Source organism: Buteo buteo, chromosome Z (genome assembly GCF_964188355.1).
Source record: "Buteo buteo chromosome Z, bButBut1.hap1.1, whole genome shotgun sequence".
Taxonomy (NCBI): Eukaryota; Metazoa; Chordata; class Aves; order Accipitriformes; family Accipitridae; genus Buteo; species Buteo buteo.
This window is the reverse complement of record NC_134204.1, coordinates 41,877,460-41,891,510: the sequence shown is the minus strand read 5'-3', so window position 1 is coordinate 41,891,510 and position 14,051 is coordinate 41,877,460. Positions and strand designations below refer to the sequence as shown.

Here is a 14,051-nt window from a genome sequence, read left to right as displayed (position 1 = left end):
AAAAAATTCTGAATTTTTGAGTGTTGGATTTTCTAAATAGAATAATGGTTTTAGTAATTATTAGGTACTACCACTGTATATGATATGGTTGACAAGACATGTTAAGCAAAAGCTTATTACAGCCTAGTTTAGTCTTTTGAATACGTTTTAGAAACTGTTTTCATAGTCTACATGACTCCACTTAGAACAATATAGTTTGTTTATCCTACTAAGTCATGATCTCCAGTTAACATGACTATTCTGGTAATGTCAAAGGTCTGGAACAGCACCAAATCAAGCCCAATTTGAAGAGAAGCTTGTCTACCATTTTGTCTGTTTTCCCATTACAGAGGTTCACTGTGTCCTGAACATTATCAAAGGAAAGAAGCAGACACAAGGAAAATCTCAAAGCATTACCCAGTTCTTTCATGTTGATGTTCTTTGATGCTTTGTGCAATATGTAACAGATGAAGATTTCATGAAGTGTGGATTCTGAGCCAGAGATGTCAAATGACACAATTTTAGTAACCTCTGAGCCACTTTTCAATAGAAAGTCTTAGGACAGATCTGGCACACAATGACAGTAGTTGCCCGCTAGCTCCCTCTGTGTCAGTAACAAAAATCAATGTCTTTTATTTACAATTTAAAAGTACTTTCTGCTGGATACATTTTAAGCAAACTATAGCATCATAGGTGCTCACAACATACATGTCTTTTTGTACTTGAAAGTCTCCCCAGCTGCAAAAGGACTAACATGACAATGTTTTTAGTTCATTTTCTTTTTAAATATGGCTGTATCCAGATTTTTATTTTTATAAGTGTATTGCACTAAGATGCGCTTTTCAGAAGAGTGTTGTAAAAGTAGAAACACAGATTTATAGGAAGTCAGGATATTCTGGGAGCGTGCACAACAATACTTTGCATAAAAAGAGAAGTTTGTAACAATTTCAGAAAACCATCTTGTGATAATACAAATAATATGCATTCATAAATCAAAAAAATACTGGAGAAAGGACAAAAACATATTGTAAAATTAGAATTTCTAAACTGGAACAATAGCCATAAGGGAAGTAGTCATGATTGTGGATTCCAAGTATCCAAAAGACAACATAACTGAATTAAACATCTGTCACAGTAAGCTATCAATGACTGAATATAAAGCACTTCCTTCTTCCAGGATCCTGCTAGAAAAATATCAGACACCACATCTAAAAGCACACACTTGAATCAGCATGCTGGTTTTCTTCTCTGTTCTATTTAAAATGGCTTACAGTAATTCAAACACCACAAAAGAGGTAACAAGACTACATTTGAAACTACTGTTTATTACAAGGATCAATAGAATATGCAATTGAGTTTTTGTAGCAGTAATAAACAAATCTATACCTATATTCAGAAGAAAACAACTACTCTGCCAAAATCCAAGCATGCACTTTTGTCTACAAAAAGGAATTTGGAGGAAAAGCCTTGAAGATATTTCAAATATACAGAAAATGTAACATCTCTTGATAGATTATGCTTACTTATGCCACGTTAGACACAATTCTGTGAGTCCAGCTGGGAAAGACTTCTGCCTTCATTCCCTCCACCACTGCAGCTCAGTTTCTGCTAAAATTTCCTATCAAATGTGAAACTCAATTATGGTAAAACATACTAAACTCTATAAGCTGTACCTGACTTTACAAACAGGTTATTAACATGGAGGTCCTAATCATGTTTTACAGTAGTGACACAAAATATCAATAGACATGAAAACACTGTAGATCACCTCTCCTCACACATTTTAAATGGACTTTTGTAATTGAAGAAACAAAGGAGAATGGAGTTTTGTTTTCAAAGGAAGAAAACTAAACAAGTCCCAACCAACTGGCAGTCATATAAACTTCATGCCACTCCAGATTTACCAACACTGGGTTATAGTCTGCATTTTAAGTGGAAGGGTTCTGCAAAGCTTCATCTGGGAGGGAAGCAGAGACACTCTTCAAGCGATCAGCGCATCGTACCGTCCCGGTGGATAGGCATGTGCCACAGTGCCAACACAACAAAGTGCCTGGACCGGTGTGAATGGAGCAGGGGTGCCAGCACGTTAGCACCCAGCTGCCTTTTAGCAAACAGCTGTCAGCAGTCCCCTGCCTCCCAATGCAAGAGTGACACAAATCTCAGTGGTTTGTGTTTTCGCTTGAGACAAGTTTTTGCCTGCGTGGCAATTTCTATTGGAGGACTTTTCTATAACACTTGAGACCAAAATGAAGTCTCCCTGCAGAAGACCTGCAGCATGATCAAAATACACCTCACAAACTCCTACCTCAGACCTGCAAAAAACACTGCAATGAGAACCATTGGTCTTGCTAAGACTGCCTGTGCTAGCAGGTTCATCTCTTTAAATGCTAGAATTTGTTTCTGGCTATATATCAGAGTCAACATAATTTATATTCCTTATATTAAAGCTCTTCTTATTAAATTTTATAATTGATGCATTATAAATTCTGAATTTGCAATCAGATCACAATCACTGTTTTCTATCAGAACTGAATGCATCAGCAGCAACTTGGTGGCAGCTATCAAAAAGATCCAGGTCTTACTAGGTCCAACCATAAACCACTGAGACCAAGTAAGAAATGGAAGTTACTCATGTTAGAAATACACATCCCCTAGGAATAAAAGTTTTTTAAAGATGTCTGTAATGAGAGAGAATATTAAAGAAAATAAATTATGTGAAAATAAAAAATAAAGGGCAATGTAAAATTTACAAAGTCCACAAAACACTATTCCTAGATAATCACATAATGACATGACATCAACCTTCTGTTTGGGGGGAACACACACACACACACAAAATCAGTTAGATAAAAATAAAATACGGACAATCAACAGGTCAGCCATACTCAACAACACATGAAAACACTTCAACTTTCTTAAGCTACTCTTCTGAATGGAGAATTAACTCCAAGTGTCAAGCCAGTGCTTTGTAACTCTAACCACCCAAGGTACAGTGCCAGCACTGGAAAACTGTATGTTGCCAGTGGAATGGGTTCCTCTTTACCATGATCTGGCTTGCAAAGAGGTAGAAAGTTCCTATGTACAACCTCTCCCCATCCACTAGAAGACAAGCACCTTCATGCTCTCATTGCAAACCTTCTCTGCCATTTAATGCTACTCTTTTCAAAATGCTTGTGTTATAGATCCACGTCTTGGTAATAAGGAATCGCAGTCTGTTTACTAAGTCTAGACCCTGCCCTCAGGCAAATAAAACTAGGCAACATTCATTGCCTTAACAATGCTCACTTGCTAAGATTCACTAAAGACCTCAATCTTCTTTCTCCATATCATCCCTGAACACAAAGGAAGCTCAAATGCATGCTTATGGACTCAGCTAACACCATCTGATCATCCCTTACTCTACACTTTAATGAGGGTAAGTGTACAGCTGGCTTCACACACTTAAAAGTGAAACAGACTATAGTACTAAAAAATTAAAGAGAAAAAGCAAATGGCAGTTGTATCAAGAAAGAGATGTTACTAACCACACCTCTTTCCTTGATCTACACAGACCTACTCTCAAAACCTATCTGTTCAAGATAGTACAGCATGTTAGTTATGTGATGACTAGATGCTACAGTCTGCCTCAGATGTCTGTTAGCATCCCACTATTTAAAACATAATTATTTAACTCCAGTTCATCAAGCAACCAGGGAGATTGCTGTAGCTATAGTTACAGTCAACACAATTGTTTTGGGTTTGTGTGGTGGGGTTTTGGTAGCAGTGGAGGGGCTGCAGGGGTGGCTCCTGTGAGAAGCTGCTGGAAGCTTCCGCAGCTCCAGGTCGGACCCACCGCTGGCCCAGGCCGAGCCCATCAGCGACGGTAGTAGCGCCTCTGGGATGTAACAGATTTAAGAGGGGGAACCTGCCGTGAGTGGGGGGATCGGGATGTGAGAGGAACCCCTCTGCAGACACCGAGGTCAGTGCGGCAGGAGGGGAGGAGGAGCGGGGGAGGAGGGGATGCCCCTGCAGCCCTGGTGAGACGGCAGGCTGTGTCCCCCAGCCCACGGAGGGGAGCGGGGGAGCGGAGGCCCACCTGCAGCCCGGGGAGGACCCCACGCCAAAGCAGGTGGATGTCCCAAAGATGGCTGTGACTCCATGGGAAAGCCCGCACTGGAGCAGTCTGTGACTGAAGGACTGCAGCCCATGGAAGGGACTCTGTCCTGGTTTCAGCTGGGATAGAGTTAGTTGTCTTCCTTGTAGCTGGTACAGTGCTATGAGCTGGTACAGTGCTATGTTTTTGAGTTTGGTATGAGAAGAATGTTGATAACATTGATGTTTTCAGTTGTTGCTAAGTGAAGGATTTTTCAGCTTCTCATGCCCAGGCAGCAAGAAGGGGACACAGCCAGGGCAGCTGACCCAAAGTGGCCAACAGGGTATTCCATACCATGTGATGTCACATCCAGTATAGGAACTGGGGGGGAATGAGGGAGGGGAATTGCCGCTGGGGGACTGACTGGGTGTCGATCGGCGGGTGGTGAGCAATTGCATTGTGCATCACTTGCATATTCCAATCCTTTTATTACTACTATTGTCATTTTATTAGTGTTACTATTATCATTATTAGTTTTTTCTTTTCTGTTCTATTAAATTGTTCTTATCTCAACCCAAGTTTTACCTTTTTTTCCGATTCCCTCCCCCATCCCATGGGTGGGGGGGAGTGAGCGAGCAGCTGTATGGTGCTTAGTTGCTGGCTGGGGCTAAACCACAACAGCCCTTTTGGTGCCCAACGTGGGGCACGAAGGGTTGACACAACAACAAGCCTAACCAGAGCTTGTTAAAATGAATTTGTTACAAGCATTTATTACATTGGTCTAATAGTCACTGGTCACTGTGTTGATTTATGTGTTCTTAAGAGTTGTGGCACTTGTTTTCAGAGTTCTGTTATGTATCACCCCACTTGCTGTATGTAGTCCCTGTGCTACTGTTTATCATCTGTGGGAGGTGGATTAAGGTTTTCACTTTGATGTATTGTGTAATACTGGCTTACGGTATGATAAAATTACCGGTTGTGGAACTAATCCAGTGTTTGCACTCAGCATTGTTGTCACTTCTATACTTCGGGAGCCATCTGTGGGAAGCTATTAATAATTACACCATTCACCCTTCTTCCTCAGAGAGCCAATCTATGGGTGAGACACCGTTCTTCCCCAGCCTAGTTACAATGGTGTTCGAGAATTTTGGAAAATTTGAATACCCTTGGGATCTCAAGACCAGTATGGTCCTATTGCTAGGAACTAGCATATTACTGAATGTGGTTCAGGCCTTGTTTAAGGTTAAACAACTATTGAAGAAGATCACCCAGAGGTCTGCCCGGAGGCTGGATAATTACAAGTGGCAGGGTGTGTGGGGTAGTATGGGCAAATGCCTAGGGTGGTGTTCCAAAACACCTCCAGTATTTTGGAACTTCACCCTTGAACAAGTGCAGAATCCTGAAAAACTAGCAGAGCATTTGGAAAAAGTATGCTGTCATCACCCTGACAATTCCAGGGAGACACAACTCACTGCAATGTGCTGTGTCCTAGCCCATGCCTGTCGAACCCTGTTTAATACCACTCAGTATCCTCAAGGGGAAGAGAAGGACCTTGGATCTAACAACAAGGTGACAGGCACTGTGGCCACTCCAACTCCTGTATCAGTATCAGTTGCCCCCATACAGAAGAAGAAATATACAAAAAAACCCAGTTCACTTAGCGAAGGATGAAGGTGAACCAGTGTCATCACAGGAACAGGAGGAAGAGGTAGAACCAGAGGTAATCACCCGATCCCTATCCTTGAGTGAGCTGTGGGATATGTGAAAAGATTTTGGCTGTTGTATGGGTGAGCACATTATCACCTGGGTGCTCTGATGCTGGGGTAGTGGGGCTAGTAGCCTGGAATTAGAAGATGGGGAAGCCAAGCTGCTGGGATCGCTTGCCAGGGAAGGTGGCATTGATGAGGCAATTGGAAAAGGGGCACCAGCCCTCAGCCTCTGGAGGCGACTCCTCTCAAGTGTGAAGGAAAGGTACCCTTTTCAGGATGATATTGTATGTCTATCAAGCAAGTGGACCACCATGGAGAGAGGTATCCAATACCTGAGGGAATTAGCCGTACTACAGATGATTTATTGTGACTCAGATAACACACAATCGCCTAAAGATCCAGACAAAGTCCAATGCACGTGACCCATGTGGTGGAAGTTTGTACGGAGCGCACCATCGTCCTATGCCAACACACTGGTAGTAATGACCTGGAAAGACAAAGAGGCACCGATGGTGGATGAAATCACTCAGCAACTCCAGCAACGCGAAGAAAATCTTACGTCCTCCATACAAGCCTGCATTGTGGCTGTGGAGAAGCTGTCCCAGGATGTCCAGCAAATCAAAGAGCATATGTCCCACTCCTCACCTGTAAGGACCAATGTCTCAGCTATTAGGAGTGTGCGTTCCTCTGCCAGAGAGAGAATACAGAAGGAATACACCACGAGGTGCCCTGTGATTCTACCTATCTGATCGTAGAGAGGACATGAGGAAATTGGATGGAAAACCTACCTCGGTCCTAAATGCATGGGTACATGAGCTGCAAGGAAAAAGCACCACAACACGGAATTTTCCCAGGAAAAATGCCGCTCCAGTTTCCAAACAGAGTAGAAGGGCTGATCTTATTTCTGATCCTCTTGAAGGGGCTTTTGAGTCAACTTCACAAGAAGTGGGTAATGGACATTCTGACCAGATTTAGAGGGGCCCTGCCTCCAGCCAGGTGGAGGAAAGGGATAACCAGGTCTATTGGACTGTGTGGATTCGATGGCCTGGCATGTTAGACCCACAGAAGTACAAGGCTTTAGTAGACACTGGTGCACAGTGGTACTCTAATGCCATCAAGCTATAAAGTGGCAGAACCCATCTGTATTCCTGGGGTGACAGGGGGATCACAACAGCTAACTGTATTGGAAGCTGAAGTAAGCCTAACCGGGAGTGAATGGCAGAAACACCCTATTGTGACTGGTCCAGAGGCCCCGTGCATCCTTGGCATAGACTATCTGAGGAGAGGGTATTTTAAGGATCCAAAGGGCTATCGATGGGCTTTTGATATAGCTGCCTTGGAGATGGAGGGAATTAAGCAGCTGTCTATCTTGCCTGCTCTCTCTCAAGACTCTTCGATTGTGGGGTTGCTGAGGGTTGAAGAACAACAAGTGCCAATTGTTACCACAACGGTGCACCAGTGGCAATATCACACCAACTAAGACTCCCTGGTTCCTATCCACAAGTTGATTTGTCAACTGGAGAGCCAAGGGGTGATCAGCAAAACTCACTCACCCTTTAATAGTCCCATATAGCCAGTGCGAAAGTCTAATGGCGAGTGGAGACCAACAGTTGACTATCGTAGCCTGAATGAAGTTATGCTGCTGCTGAGTGCTGCCATGCCGGACGTGCTAGACCTCCAATACGAACTAGAATCAAAGGCAGCCAAGCGGTATGCCACAATTGACATTGCTAATGTGTTTTTCTCAATCCTTCTGGCAGCAGAGTGCCGGCCACAATTTGCTTTCACTGGAGAGGCATCCAGTACACTTGGAATCGAATGCCCCGTGGGTGGAAACACAGCCCCACCATTTGCCATGGACTGATTCAGACTGCATTGGAAAAGGGTGAAGCTCCGGAACACCTGCAATGCATTGATGGCATCATCATATGGGGCAACACAGCAGCAGAAGTCTTCAAGAAAGGAAGAAAATAAACCAAATCCTTCTGAAAGCTGGTTTTGTCACAAAACAAAGTAAGGTCAAGGGACCTGTACAGAAGAATTTACATATATATGTATATGTAATACAGTTTTTAGGAATAAAATGGCAAGACAGGCATCATCAGATCCCAATGGATGTGATCAACAAAAGAACAGCTATGTCTTCACCAACTAACAAAAAGGAAACACAGGCCTTCTAAGGTGTTGTGGGGTTTTGGAGGATGCATATTCCAAATTACAGTCCAATTGTAAGTTCTCTCTATCAAGTAACCCAGAAGAAGAATGATTTTAAGTGGGGCCCTGAGCAACAACAAGCCTTTGAACAAATTAAACGGGAGATTGTTCATGCAGTAGCCCTTGGGCCAGTCCGGGCAGGACAAAATGTTAAAAATGTGCTCTATACCACAGTAGGGGAGAATGGCCCTACCTGGAGCCTCTGGCAGAAAGCACCTGGGGAGACCAGAGGTCAACCCCTGGGGTTTTGGAGTCGGGGATACAGAGGATCCGAGGCTCATTCTAATCCAACTGAAAAAGAGATATTGGCAGCATATGAAGGAGTTCGAGCTGCCTCAGATGTGGTTGGTACGGAAGCACAGCTCCTCTTAGCACCCCGACTGCTGGTGCTGGGCTGGATGTTCAAAGAGAGGGTCTCCTCTACACATCACACGACTGATGCCACATGGAGTAAGTGGGTTGCGCTGATCACACGACGGGCTCGCATAGGAAACCCCAGTCGCCCAGGAATTTTGGAAGTGATCACGGACTGACCAGAAGGCAAAAATTTTGGAATATCGCCAGAGGAGGAGGTGACGTGTGCAGAAGAGACCCCACTGTATAATAAACTGTTAGAAAATGAGAGGCAATATGCCCTGTGCACTGATGGGTCCTGTCACATTGTGGGAAAGCATTGGAGGTGGAAGGCTGCTGTATGGAGTCCTATATGACAAGTGACAGAAACTGCTGAAGGAGAAGGTGAATCAAGTCAGTTTGCAAAGTCTGTTTGCAACAGCTGGCTTTAGACACTGCTGAAAGCAAAAAGTGGCCAGTGCTCTGTCTCTATACTGACTCATGGATGGTGGCAAATGCCCTGTGGGGGTGGTTACAGCAATGGAAGCAGAGCAACTGTCAGCGCAGAGGCAAACCCATCTGGGCTTCTGCGCAGTGGCAAAATATTGCTGCCCAGCTAGAGAAGCTAATGGTAAAAGTACGTCACGTAGATGCCCACGTACCCACGAGTCGGGCCACTGAAGAACATCAAAACAACTAACAGGTGGATCAGGCTTCCAAGATTGAAGTGGCTCAGGTGGACCTGGACTGGCAACATAAGAGCAAGCTATTTATGGCTCAATGGGCCCATGACACCTCAGGCCACCTGGGAAGAGATGCAACATATAGATGGGGTGGACTTGCCCATGGATGCTATTGCACAAGTTATCCATGAATGTGAAATGTGCTGCAATTAAGCAAGCCAAGCGGTTGAAGCCCCCATGGTATGGAGGGTGATGGCTGTGAAATATAAATATGGGGAAGCCTGGCAGATTGACTATATCACACACCCAAAAACTCGCCAAGGCAAGCGCCATGTGCTTAGAATGGTGGAAGCAACCACCAGGTGGCTAGAAACATATCCCGTGCCCCAAGCCACCACCCAGAACACTATCCTAGGCCTTGAAAAGCAAGCCTTGTGGCAACACGGCACCCCAGAAAGAATTGGGTCAGACAATGGGACTCATTTCCAAAACAACCTTATACACACCTGGGCCAAAGAGCATGGCATTGAGTGGGTCTATCACATCCCCTATCATGCACCAGCCTCCTGGAAAACTGAACAATACAATGGACTGTTAAAGGCTACATTGAGAGCAATGGGGGCTGGGACCTTCAAACATTGGGATACACATTGAGTGAAAGCCACTTGGTTAGCCAACACCAGAGGATCTGCCCCAATCAGGATGGCCCTGCCCAGTCAGAACTTTTACGTGCTGTAGAAGGGCATAAAGCCCCTGTAGTGCACAGTAAAAATACGTTAGGGAAGACAGTCTGGTTTAGTGCTGCCTCAGGCAGAGGTAACCCCATTCGTGGAATTGCTTTTGCTCAAGGACCCGGGTGCACTTCGTGGGTGATGCGAAAAGATGGGGAAGTCTGACGTGTGCCTCAAGGTTCTATTAAATTGTTCTTATCTCAACCCATGAGTTTTACCTTTCTTTCTGATTCCCTCCCCTATTCCACTGGGTAGTGGGGAAGTGAGCGAGCGGCTGCGTGGTGCTTAGGTGCTGGCTGAGGTTAAACCATGACAGACCCACACTGGAGCAGTCTGTGAAGGACTGCAGCCCGTGGGAAGGACTCACACTGGAGAACTTTGTGGAGAACTGTCTCCATGGGAGGGACCCCACACTGGAGCAGGGAAAGAGTGAGGAGTTCTCCCTCTGAGGAGGAAGGAGCGGCAGAGACAACGTGTGATGAACTGACCCCAACCCGTGTTCCCTGTCCCACTGCGCTGCTGGAGGGAGGAGGTAGAGAAAAAACAGGAGTGGAGTTGAGCTGGGAAGGAAGAAGGGGTGGGGAGAGGTGTTTTTAAGATTTGGTTTTATTTCTTATTATCCTGTTTTGATTTGATTGGTAATAAATTAAATTGATTCTGTTTTTTTCCCCAAGTTGAGTCTGGGTTTTTTTGCCCATGACCATAATGGGTGAGTGATCCCTCCCTGTCCTTGTCTTGACCCATAAGCTTTTCTTTATATCTTTTCCTCCTCCTGCTACCAGGGAGTGGGAGGTAGGAGGGAGGAGTGAGTGAGCAGCCTCTGGTGCTTTGTTGCCTGCTGGGCTTAAACCATGGCAACAACCCAAGGAATAGTGGCTGTTGGGTGCATTCCAGGAGGGGAAGACAGTCATTTTAAAGCACAATGGACACAGCCAGTGTTTTATGGATTAGGTTAGTTTCACGCAAACAGAAAAAAATTAAAATATAGTAACAGGCCCAAACTGAAACCCAGGTGCATGTGAGACACCAAAGGTCTAAACTCTGTGAATAGTCACGAGGTGTTCTTCAACAGAAAAGATATCCCTCTTTCTGGAACACGAAAATGTGAAAAATGCCGCAGCAGGTAGAAGATACTAGAAAGAAGCCTCAAAAAAAAAAATGAATAAACACCAGAAATAAGACACTGAGATAAGTCTAGAGTAAGAATATTTTTTATGCTGACTGCTATTTAGAAGAGACCTGAAACCATGAACAAAAAAATCAGTTTCTTAAACCACAGTTACCCTTTTTCATTCTTGCTCTGAACAGGACACTTTGTAAGCAGTCAAATATCTCCCATGTCACATCTGTTTGTAATTCCTTAACAATCCAAAATAGACAACATAGACTAAAATATGCACCCTCAGTAAGTTCGCAGACAACAGCAAGTTGGGCAGGAGTGTTGATCTGCTTGAGGGAAGGCAGGATCTACAGAGGGATCTGGACAGGCTGGATTGATGGGCCGAGGCCAAATGTATGAGGTTCAACAAGGCCAAGTGCGAGGTCCTGCACTTGGGTCACAACAACCCCATGCAGCGCTACAGGCTTGGGGAAGAGTGGCTGGAAAACTGCCCGGCAGGAAAAGACCTGGGGGTGTTGGTCAACAGCCGGCTGAATAGGAGCCAGCAGCGTGCCCAGGTGGCCAAGAAGGCCAACAGCATCCTGGCCTTTATCAGAAAAAGAGCATGGCCAGCAGGACAAGGGAAGTGATTGTTCCCCTGTACAACGAGGCCAGACCTCGAGTCCTGTGTTCAGTTTTGGGCCCCTCACTACAGGAAAGACATTGAGGTGCTGGAGCGTGTCCAGAGAAGGGCAACGAAGCTGGTGAGGGGCCTGGAGCACAAGTCTTATGAGGAGCGGCTGAGGGACTGGGGTTGTTTAGTCTGGAGAAAAGGAGGCTGAGGGGAGATCTTATTGCTCTCTACAACTACCTGAAAGGAAGTTGTAGCGAGGTGGGTGTTGGTCTCTTCTCCCAAGTAACAAGTGATAGGACGAGAAGAAATGGCCTCAAGTTGTGTGTGCCAGGGGACGTTTAGATTGGATATTAGGAAAAATTTCTTCACCAAAAAGGCTGTCAAGCATTGGAACAGGCTGCCCAGGGAAGTGGCTGAGTGATCATCTCTGGAGGTATTCAAAAGATGTGTAGATGTGATGCTGAGGGATATGGTTTAGTGGTGGACTTGGCAGTGTTAAGTTTACAGTTGGACTCGATCTTAAAGGTTTTTTCCAACCTAAATGATTCTATGGTTCTATGATAAATAAAAAATGTGCATCAAGAATCACATAAGATACTATTCTCCAAACGGGTAACTTACCATCTTTGTTCAGCCATTGTTTTCTTTGTCTGTAGAGGACAAGTTTATTGTGGACATATGGCAAAAGAAACTTGACACACCAGCTTTCCACACCAAGCTTGTTTTCTACCAGGACGATAGGGCTCCGGTTATACCTGGCTTCAGGGCAGGGTATTAATCCAATCTCATCTCTTAAAAAAACAGAAAGAAATAATTAAACTTATTTCCAGTAGATGCCAATTATTCTTCTCAATAGAGCAGACTGGCAATGCTTCCCACCCAGTTAGTCCATCACCTTTTTCCCTGTTTTTACCAAAACCTGTACTCATTATCCTCAACTCACCTTCTTGATTCTTGCAGAACTGCAGGTAGGGTAAAATACATTTTCAGAAAGCCATCCTCTGCAAAACTTACACAGTATATTAACTTGGCAAATGAATGATTCAAACATGTTTTAAGGCATGAATAAAGATTTAAGTTGAGCAAAAAAAGTAAATGTATTTTACCTCTGCACAATTTATTTAGACAATATAAAAGCCGGTTGTGGTTTTGAGTTAAGAGCCACTACAAAATTTTGTATTAGCTCCCCAGTGCTGCAGTGATAGCAAACCAGAAATATTTTAAGACTTGCTGAAGACTATGGAAGTAATAGCCATGATTAGATGAACCAGAATGAGTTCAAAAGGAAGATTCCTTTTGGTGATTCTGGCTCTTCTCAATCTTAAGATAAAAGGAAAAGTTTTATTAGATTTTTCCCAAAGATCCTAAACGAGGAAGGCCCCTTTATTTGTATTTTTAGATTATCACCTAAGCATTTTAACTCAGCTGCATTAAGACAAGTACCCCTGACTTTGTGCTGGAGATGTGATGGAGCTGTAACTGCTACTGCAAGTGAAACAAAACATGTTAACTAGTAAAGGCACCTGACTGACCCAAATGTACCCAAGTGCACCCTGCAGCAGCACGACCAGGTGCTTTGAAATCAAAGATCAGGCAAAAGAAAGTCACATAGACAGCAACGTGCGCACCTCCACATGTACGTTTCCACACGTCCCATTTTCCCTTCTCCTATGCAAGGCAGTCTGCTGAACAGGGGTAAGATTTGAGACACAGATGCTGGTCTGATTAAACAGCAACTTTGTGTGAGAGGCTTTAATCAAGGCTTTAAAAAAATAACAACAGTGATGGCCACAAAGATTCATACCAGCAAACAAAGCAGAAGAGACTCAGCTGTTTAGTTTGAAAGGGCCATATCATATTTTACTTTTTCCTCAGCTTTCTCTAGTATGTAGGGATGTTGGAAATGCAGCTTTAACAGATTCTTAGAAACAAATACAGGTTGTCAAGCATTCACACTGGTTTGGTCAGAAAGCAACATTATTTTATGTTTCCATTATGCATGATTTCTCCACCAACTCCTGTTTAGTGGAAAATTTTGTTGCTGAGGAGGGACATCGTCAGATCTTAGGGAAAAAAAAAAAATTCTTGTGATCTCAGAAAGCATATCCTCCAACTTAAATTTTCTCAATACAAGGTCTACAGATACACTACAAGCGTCAGCCCCACAACCCCAATTCAATTATCTTAACCTAATTTTCTTACTGGACAATCTGAGTGTACCGATTTAGTTCTGTGTCCTCACTGGATTAATACGAAAGTAATCAAGAGTGACGCCATCTCCTTGTTTAAGAATATATTTGCTTGTTCAGAAAGCAGATTTAATCTTCCATACATCACAAGCCACAAAGAGCACAAGTAACTCAAGGTAAGATATTTACAAATCACTTGGCTCTGTCTCCAAACACACACCCAGGTCTCTTACAGTTCCCTGGTCCTCTGAGAGAGGAAAACAGGTGTTTTCCTACCCCATGAACTGCAAGCAATGGGTATCAAAGCAAGATCCTCATCTCTGCTGCTCCACTCAACACAAGTTAAGCTCTTCAAGAAGCTAGTCAGATTAGACCTAAAACGACATTCCGGTCTGCTTCTTTCAACAT

The 14,051-nt window shown here is 44.0% G+C and overlaps 1 protein-coding gene across 2 annotated transcripts in view; it reads right to left on the bottom strand.

Moving 5' to 3' along the window:
* Positions 1–14,051, bottom strand: part of PTAR1 (protein prenyltransferase alpha subunit repeat containing 1) — a 41,120-nt gene that overhangs the window by 21,517 nt on the left and 5,552 nt on the right. For both annotated transcript variants that reach the window (XM_075021814.1, XM_075021815.1), the window contains exon 2: positions 12,076–12,245. In XM_075021814.1, the coding sequence (XP_074877915.1) occupies positions 12,076–12,245 (170 nt within the window). The remainder of the gene's footprint in view (positions 1–12,075; positions 12,246–14,051) is intronic.